Source organism: Propithecus coquereli, unplaced genomic scaffold, assembly GCF_000956105.1.
Source record: "Propithecus coquereli isolate 6110/MARCELLA unplaced genomic scaffold, Pcoq_1.0 Scaffold27, whole genome shotgun sequence".
Lineage (NCBI taxonomy): Eukaryota > Metazoa > Chordata > Mammalia > Primates > Indriidae > Propithecus > Propithecus coquereli.
In genome coordinates, this window is record NW_012148285.1 from 11514451 (window position 1) to 11523942 (window position 9492).

Sequence of the window (9492 nt, forward strand, 5' to 3'; positions counted from 1 at the left end):
ATTGTACACCCATACCTATCTTGTTCACTCGTATGCCCCAGTGCCAAGAAAACAGAAGGCAGCCAATATTTGCTGAACATATGCAAGAATGGTTTTGATATGTCTGCTTTGCTTTTCAATCTCCCTAGCACCTGGGAAGATTTGCACATCGTGGGGCCCTTGATCTCCTGGTGGATGAATGACCTGAAAGTACCTGACCGCAGGTGGCTGCTGTGGCCTCTCACTCATCTCCCGCGTCCATTCTGCAACCAGAGCCATCTTTTAAAACTGATTATCATGTCGCTCTCTAGCTGACTGTCCTTAGTGGCCACCCATCGTGTTCAGACTAAGCCCAAGCTCCTTATTGGACCTCCGACCTCATCTTTGTCAGTCTCTCCCCCACGGGCTTTTCTTTTCTGTGCCTGGAACACTCTCAGCTCTTTGTTTGGCCCCCAGCCCTTTGCGCTGGCAGTGTCCACCGCCCGCATCACTGTTCCCTGACTTGCTACTGTCACCCAGGTCCCAGCTGAAATATCACCTCCTCCATTCTCCTCCTGACCTCCTTACGTAATCTCCCTACCTGGGCAGTTCCTCTCTATCACAAGGCCCTGTGTTATTGTTTAATTGGCACTCATTGCTGTTGAATTTAAAAGTTCATTTACTCATTTGTTGTCTGTCGTCTCCACTAGAACTTAAGCTTCTTGAGTGCAGGGATTTTGTCTGCTTTGGGCAGTGCTGGGTATCTCCAGGGCTTGGTAAAATGCCTCGCGCATAATAAGCACTCCATGAATATTTGTTGAATGACTGAGTGAATGCAATCGTGGATTTCCTTGATAGAATAATCTTGAATAATAATGAGTCAGCGTGTACTGAACATTGTCTACCTGTGAGTCACTGAACCAAGCCTTTGCATACATTGTCCTACTCAATTCTCACAGCAAACCTCTGCGGTAGCTACTATTATAATCACCATTTTACAGATAAGGAAACTAGGGCGTAGAAGCAGGATGGAAGCTCAGGACTTCCTGACTTCCTAAAGTTGTGTGGATGGTGCGTGGCACAAGGGTGCTGAAACCAGGTTGGTGGCTGCTGCCCGTGGTGCATTTGGGTGCAGGGCTGCACCTGCCCGGAGAAAGGGGGCGGTTAGGAAGTCTTTCACAGGTGCGCCATAGACCCCACTATTTGCATTCCTTTAGTCTGCAGCTTTCCAGCAGTTTCCCTCCTTTGGTGAAGAACCCAGCGAGACAAGCGTTTCATTTAATTTGGCAGATACTTTTCATCCTTGTGAATGCAGACGAACCCAGAAACAGACGTGTCTTTGAGTACTTCCTGATCACAGAGGTCAATATCCCATCTGTCCAACTCCTAAACCTGAGCTCCGATGCCAGGTACAAAATGCCTTCAGATGAGATAACCTTCACAAACCTCAGGAAATTTGGCCTCAACTTCCTGAGTAGAAATGCCAAGGTAAGTTTGTTCTTGGACAAGGCTTATCCAGAACCTCAAAATCATCCCTTGCTTGTATCTCTGCTGGCTTTGGGTACCTGAATGGTGAGGCAGAATAGAGATCAACCTCTCGGCTCAATGCGGGGAAGTCCCCCCTTCTCCCCACCTCGAATCTATCCAACTTTTGACCTATCCTGAGCCTATAATTCCACCAGTAATTTTTTAGTTGTGACATGGAGGCATTTCCTTTGCAGGGATTTCCAATAGAAATGTAGACACCTTATCCTTGAAAAGGAGGTTTTTGTCCTCCTATCAGCTTCGATGTTAAAGATTTACTTGGCCCAAGGGTAGATGCTTGCTTCGGGGGCCAGGAAGGGATGGAACACATAGGTCAATCAGGGTTCAGCCTCAAAGGCTTTAGGGACCTCTTGGCTGGAAGGGGTAAGAAGGGGGCCTGTTTTGCCAACAGGGAGGAGAAGCTGCAGGAAGGTAGTTGTGTAATGCAGCATCACGCACTGTTTATTTAGCACTTGCTGTATCCTCAACTATCCTGCTGAGTAAGGCCACCATATTAATTATTAATGTTTTTGCAAACTGGGACACTTTTGAGAGTAAAGGGGCATTCTTTAAAAATATCCTGGAACAACAAGAGTAAATTGAGACTCTCCAGGCAAACCAAAATCTGTGGTCCCCTGACCTCTGAGTGCTTCTACTACCTTCCGTCTGTTCCCCCCGAGACATGGCTGCCCCTGAAGCCTGCTCAGGTGGAAGCTGTTCATCTCATACGCACACTATCATGGGCCAGGCAGGAGGCTGCTGTCCTCCTTGCCACTTCCCAGCCGTTTCTCCTCCTTCCCCCTTCAAAACCCCCGGTTCCTTGCATCCTGTGCTCATGGATGTTAGACTGCATGCTCCCACCCCCTGGTTGCTATCCCTGTCCACCTCCCTTCCCTCTGGGGACTTAAGCTCCTGATGGCAAACTTGCCTCCTACCCTGCTCTGCCGTCATTCCCAGAGATGTCAATATCTACAACCCTGTTCTCTCTTCTCCAATAGTGGGCGTGTTCCTGCCATCTCAGCCACTTGCTCTCATGGCCGCACCCTAGGGAGGGTGGCCCCTCTGAATGCCGGGTTTCCCTTCTCCAGTACCCACATGGCTACAGTTCCTCAACCTTCTCGCTGCCTCCCATGTCCCGGTCCCATTGCACAATCTCTTGAGTGCTCCTGTCCATGACCCTGCATTCCACAGTTCTTCGCTCTCATGATGGTCCCCTCGACTCCTTTCTACCCTCTACCCCTCACCTCCTGTACACTCTGTGTACTCACCAGGCAAACTTCCAACTCTGGTTGAGCCCACTTAATGTCCCCACCGCTTCCAGGCTAATGCTGGAGAGAAGCAACATCATGAGGCTGGCGGGCTTCGCGATGTCACAAACCAAACCTCTATGGACGCTCAGAAACATCCTGGCATCTCTGCATAAATCTCTCTTAGTGTGCTCATTTTCTTAATCTCAGAGCCTATTTCTCCTCCAGTAGCCATTCCTACTGTCGCTCTCAGCGGAGTACTCCACTGGTGTATCCCCAAGAGAATAGAAGTCTTTATACTGGGGCCTCCTTGTTTTCCTTGGAATGGAAATGAGCATCCTTCACAGGACCTATGCGGTCTCCCTGATATGACCCATTCCTAGTTCTCCATCATTTTCACCATTTCCCATCTCCCACGCCCAGCCCCCACCCCCTTTACACTCCCACTGAAAGAATCTTTAAGTCCTTTCCAGAGCCTGGGGTTGGGGAAAGAAAGAAAGAAAGTAAGGTCGGAGCTCTGTCTCCTCTCCAGCCCTCTGGAACCCATTTTCCCTGGTCAATCCAGGCTCACACCATCTATCTCAGCATTTCAAAGTCTTTCCCAAGGCGCTTGTGAAAAAATAAGAGAAAAACCTTTAGTTGTTTTCAATCAGGGTGGGAAGCCCCAGTTCTGAACCTCTTTCTGCAGACTGTTAGCTCTCTTGAATTCGCTTCCTAGAAACATCAATCCAGTGAAGACCTTCCAAAATACTGGGACCAGGGACTGGTTAAGCAGCTCGTGGGGAAGAACTTCAACATCGTCGTCTTTGACAAGGAAAGGGACGTGTTTGTGATGTTCTGTAAGTACCTCCACAGGGGGATGGGACGCAGTGGGTCCCCACATTACTTTTCAAGTGTTGCCCCTGAATTCTTGGGCACTGAAATCTCCAAAACCCACTGATGCACCACACCAGGGGTAGTGTTCAGATGCCCAAAAGATTGGATCAAGATGCTATCAGCTACAATAATGCAGCTCTGTCCTCGAAAATCTAATTTTTGGAATGTTGTATGAAATGCCTTTCACATAATCCAGGCCTGTGGCTATTTACAACATAGCGCTGATGACTAACGCTGTTTGACTGTGTGCTGCAGTGCAAGTTAGGTCCCACTGAGCCACTGCGTGTATTATCTCATTTAATCCTCACAACATCTTTTTCGGAGTAGCAACTATGATTGCTCCCACTTTACAGATGACTAAACAGAGTCAGGGAGGCGAAGAAACTTCTTCAGTATCATGCAGCCTGTGAGTGCTGGAACTAGGATTTGAACTTGGGCAGTTCGGCCCCGGCCCCTATCCTCATAACTATGGTTACGGAATTCCTTAGCTTCTGGCTTTATGTGACTTATCAAATGGCCCCTATGAGGTGGGGACCCCAATCCTTCATGTAAAGGACTTAGCACAGTGCCTGGCACATTGTAAGCACTTGATAAATGACAACTGTTATTGCTTTTATTTTTTCTATTGTTATAATTATTTCTACTGCTCCCCTAACGACTACTGCCCTTTCCCGGAGGGTTTGCGATTTGCATGTGTGAGGCAAAGCCAGAGGCGTTCTCTCCCACCCTGAGACACAGAGGAAGTAAGACACCTCTTTTATTTTAACATTTAACGAGCACTTACAATGAGCCCGGCATGAGTTTGCTGTTGACAGGCCTGCTCTAATGAGGTGTGTCACAACGAGTCTGTGAGGAAGGTATGGCAGCTTTACTCCTGACACAGATCAGGGAACCCCACCTCAGAGAGGTTAATTACCTTACCCAGGTCACACAGCAAGGCAAAAAAGTTTAAAGCAAGCTCTGATGCCATCGCTTCCTTGAAGGTAAAGCAAGGGCTGGACTGCATCACACAGACCTTTTAAAATCTCACTGACAGGGCCTCTTACCCTTGGAGCGAGGCCTTTAAGGTCTGTGTGGCTGAATTACCACAGTCTGCTGCCTTAAATGACAGGCTAGGTGCAGCCTTTCTGTACTTACGTGACACTAGAAGTTATGAGAATGCCCATCTGGCTCTGGTAAAAGGCAAAAGCAGCCTCATTTTCTTGGAAGCAGGGCTGGAGGATTGGCCCCCTGGGCTGTGGCCATTACGGCCCCTCCTGTTTGGACGCAGGACCCGCTGGGCTCCAGAGGGACAGCCAGGGCTGCTGCCGGCAGGGGGGAAGGTCACGCAGGCACTTGGTCTGTAAATGGGGGGTGATCATCCCGGCATGGAGTGTCTGGGGTCCTTGAGGCCATTCCTCCCACAGAGCCAGAAACTTTGAGCTCTGAGCTTCAGTGGAAGGACAAGCAGGTAAGGTTTGTTTTTCCTCCTGTCGAAGCTGGTCTCTCCCGAGCTCCGGGTGCCCGGGCTGAACTCAAGGATCAAAGACCTGCCCACAAGAAAGTTCGGGGTCCTTTTTCCAGGGACAGATGTACTTGTCACACTTCTTGGGCAGATCTGTTCACTTCTTGGGCATGTTCTCCTCCACTGGACTAAAAGGCATCTTATATTCATATTCATATTATGTTATATTATATTATATTATTACTATGCTTGTGCTAGAATGGTCACAAGTCACAGCATGTTGTCTTCAAATCCCACTTCCTCTGCTTAATTACTGGGTGACCTTGAACAAGTAGCTTAACCTCTGTTGGAAAACCCCTGTGCTATAACTAACACACACACACACACACACACACACACACACGTACATACACTCACACGCACGCGCACACACACAGATACACATACACACATGCACATGTGCTTTTTTGGCAGAACAGAAGGAATCATCTGGCATAAATATTGTTCTTGGCTTTCTTCTTCTAATGGAATGGAACACTATGTTAAAACAATGAATTTTTTTTTAGAAAAAACAAAGAATAGAAGAAAACATTAACACACTAAAAGCGTTAGTATTTGGATGGAAGGGGTTTAGGCTAATTTTTTTCTAATTTATTTAATGACAATCTGGTATTGTTATGGCTGATATGTAAAAATAATAGTATGGCATTAAAAGAAGGAGGGAGGGCAGTTTGCAAAGCAACACAAGCAGGTGTGCCGGGGGCAGGGCGGCTTTCTGAGTCTTTCTCCGCGTGGCCTGAGCAATGGCCCTTCTCTTCCAGACGCGCCCTGGTCTGAAAAGTGCAGGGCGCTCTTCCCACTGCTGGAGGAGCTGGGCAGAAAGTATCAAAACCACTCCACGGTCACCATCGCCAAGATCGACATCACAGCAAACGACATTCAGCTGACGTCCCTGGACCGGTACCCGTTCTTCAGGCTTTTCCCCACCGACTCTCAGCAAGTGAGGGGCTCTCGGGACTCACGTGCCTGAGAATGTTGTTATATTATCATCCAGGACTTGGTTTCTTCCAGCTGCGCTTTCTACCAAGCCAGCTTCATTCTCAGCTTCAGCACCTCTCATCCTCTCACGTCCAAGGCCAAAGAGTATTTTCCCGTAGCTTCCACGAAAGCTCTGAGACTCACTATAACTGGGGCTGTTTGCTCATCCCGGACACAGTCACTGTGGCCAAGTGGATGTGGGTGTTTTGGTGGTCGGGCCTGGGTTACATGGTTCCCTCTAGAATTGGGGCTGAGCTCTACCCAGACTGAATGGAATACGGGGGCGAGGGGGATCTCCCATGTGACTGTTGGGGGAGGGGTGCCACCAGATGAAGGAAGATGCATGCTAGAGACAATGTCTTTTACACCTTGGGGTGATAGTCGCCAACCACCACCAGTGATGATGGAACACACTCTTCAGGCCACTTTGGCGTGTGGGGAAGGGTGTCAATCAAAGAAGTGTGAGGCTAGGTCCCTGCTCCTCAGAAGAGTATGGCTGAGTGTGGGGGAGAAGTCACCACAGTGTGGGTCCATCTCTAATTCAACTGGAATCAAGAGGGGAAGATTCTGGAAGGCAGGCATGACTGGAAGTCTCCAGGCAGACACGGGACACTGGAGAATGGTGGGCATTTAAATCAGGTTAGCAGAGGGGCTGTGCACTACAGGTGGGACGAGGCGGGCAGAAGGATGACCACAGCACTGCATCCTCCTGGCGCAGAAGATGCACGGGGGCGGGGGGGGGCGAGTCATGGAAACCGAGGCTGGATTGAGAGGATGAGCTAAGTGTCACGATCTAAAGTTACCTGAGCAGGAGTTTAGAGAACCAGTGGGTGGTAAGCAGCTTCAAGAGGAAAGGGAACTAGTGATGACTGAGCACTGACCATGTGCCAGATGCTTTGCAAAATAATAACTATTCTTCCTCTTAGAATAATGATAATAACAGCAAACGTGTGTAGTACACACTACGGAGCCAGGCACTCTTTTAAGCGCTTTACCTATATTAACTCATTGAATTCCTATAACAACACTATGAGGTAGGTATTATGGCTATCTCCATATTGTAGCCAAGGAAACTGAGTTATCAAAGTTAAGCAACCAGACCACATCGCTAAGTAATGCAGCCAATGTTTAAGCCCTGGTTATGTAGTTTTATAGTCCACGCTCTGATCCACTACATCACAGCTCTATAGTGGAGGAATTTTTGTTGTCCTTATCTTAGAGCCATGGTAATGGCGGCTCAGAGAGGTTTAGGCACCTGCTCAGTGTACCCAGGTTGTTGGCAATGTGACCTGGGTTTACCTATACAGCAACCCATGAGCATCTTGCTGGCAGAGGCTCCCACCCTGACCCTGTTCTGCTTTCTTCCTAGGCTGTCGTGTATAAGGGAGAACATACCTTGGAGGGCTTCTCTGACTTTCTGGAGAGCCAAGTCAAGACCAGGGTTGAGGATGAGGTAAGGGGTAACAACAACACCCTGGATTATTCTGTCCCACACAGAGTTACCAGGAACTCAATTGACTACAAGAGTGTGTGCCAAGGGTTCCATAATGTTGTGCTTTCTAGAGATGGTTGAGGATGGATGGACAACCATCCAGTTTGGGAGACTTTTCTAGTCACCTTTATTTCAAGGGCACTTACCAGGAGCAAGCAGAAACGGCAGACTTAGAAACATCCGGAAAGGCTTTAACACACAGCTACTAAGGCTGCTTGCCTTGGCCCACTCTCCCGAGATGGTAGCCCCATGTCTTGATGGGATTCTGCCTTCTAGCTATGTTCTGGAAGTCTCCATCTATATTAGGTGGGACTCTCAGTTGCAAATGTCAGAGACACCACTCTTTGGCTTAAACAACATGGGAATTTATCCCACATACCTGGTAGAATGTCAGGCATGGGTGAATCCAGAGGGTCAACCTCACTTTCTGTCTTCCCATGTCTGTCTTCCTCCATGTGGGTTTCATTCTCAAGCAGTTGCTCCTCCATAGAGGGTCAAAGATTACCCCAGAATTCCAAAATAACATCCTCCCAACTTAGAAAGAAAGCACCTACTTCTTAGAAGTCCCAGAAAATTTCCTGGACAGGGATCATATTCGCTAAGCCTCGGTCATCTGCCCAGTCCTGGAGCTAGGGGTGGGGCCGCCACACCTGTGGACTTAGTGTTTAGGGGAAGAGTGGTTTCCCCCAAAATCCTCTTACCAGAAGGGCAAAGCCACACTGGGCACTTTACCACCCAAGCCAAACAGACCTGTAGCATCTCTGAGGACCCTGCAAGCCAAAGACTGATTCTCTCTGGGCACTTCCAGAAAAAGAAGCCTGGTCAATAACAATCACAATTATCACATATTTCTTGTCTCTTTATTTCTTTATCCCTTTCTTCCTTCCCTCCCTCCTGTCCATCTTTTCCTTAATAGCTGTTGTCTGTTGAGCAAAATGAAGTGATGGAAGAGGAGATATTAGCTGAGGAAAAGAAGATACCTATTGTGGAGAAAGAGTTACCGGAACAGCAGTTGTCTGAGCTGGAGAACGTGACCGAGCTGGAGGGGCCGGCTGCGAAGAAGGAAACAGCAGAGGAGGTGGTGGTGGTGGTGGCTAAGCCAAAGGCACCTCCGAAACAAGAGAGGAAACCAAAAGTCAAGGAAGAACTTTAGCTTCTCCAAGACCGGGAGGAAAGATGCCTATTTTCAGGTCCTGGCATCATTTTCTGAGTGGATCTATTCCAATAAAAGTATATATGACTGTTTTGGAGCAGGTGGGGGTTGGATAATAAAGCCCCTGAATGTCTTTGGCTTTGTACTCATTACCTCCTTTTCCTGGTTGGTGCTGCCTTAGAAGCGCTGTTTGGCCTGGAATTCAGACAGCGGGAAGGGAAGCCATAGTAGCAACACAGAATGAGTGTTTACAGCATGCGGGGCATTCATCTAGTTCTCACATCACTGGAAGTTAGGTTTGATTAACCCCATTTTATAGATGAGAAAACCGAGGCACAGAGAGGTTAAGCAACCAGTCAGAATCACACAGCTAGAAAGCGGTTGAGATAAAAATCCCAGGCAGTCTCACTCCAGAGACTGCGCACTTAACCATGATGCATATCCCCTCCTACCAGGTTAGAGTCCCCAGAGTTTGGCTAAACCTTGCAAATGAGGTGGATTTATTTGCTTACACTGCATTTTGGCATAGTAAGAAAGTGATCCAACCCCAAACCTGTCCCCACACTCTCACATCTCAGTAAGTGACCCACTCACTCAACCAATAATGCCAGAACCATCCTCAAATGCCTTCTCTCCTTTTACTACCATAAAAGTGACTTATCAGTCCATGTGACTCCACCCACTTCATCTCCACTTCTCAGCTTCAGAAGTCTCCTGATTGGTCTCTTTGCTGCCACTCTGTTCCTGCCCCCGGCTCCGC

General features: G+C 48.3%; 1 protein-coding gene across 1 annotated transcript in view; it reads left to right on the plus strand.

Annotated features, from left to right (window-relative positions):
• The window catches only part of PDILT (protein disulfide isomerase-like, testis expressed), a 23895-nt gene extending 15163 nt beyond the window's left edge, over positions 1 to 8732 (plus strand). Inside the window, exons 7-11 of the mRNA XM_012647790.1 lie at positions 1249 to 1446; positions 3448 to 3568; positions 5871 to 6049; positions 7457 to 7540; positions 8496 to 8732. Coding sequence (XP_012503244.1) covers positions 1249 to 1446; positions 3448 to 3568; positions 5871 to 6049; positions 7457 to 7540; positions 8496 to 8732 — 819 coding nt within the window. The remainder of the gene's footprint in view (positions 1 to 1248; positions 1447 to 3447; positions 3569 to 5870; positions 6050 to 7456; positions 7541 to 8495) is intronic.
• Positions 8733 to 9492: the final 760 nt, after the last annotated feature.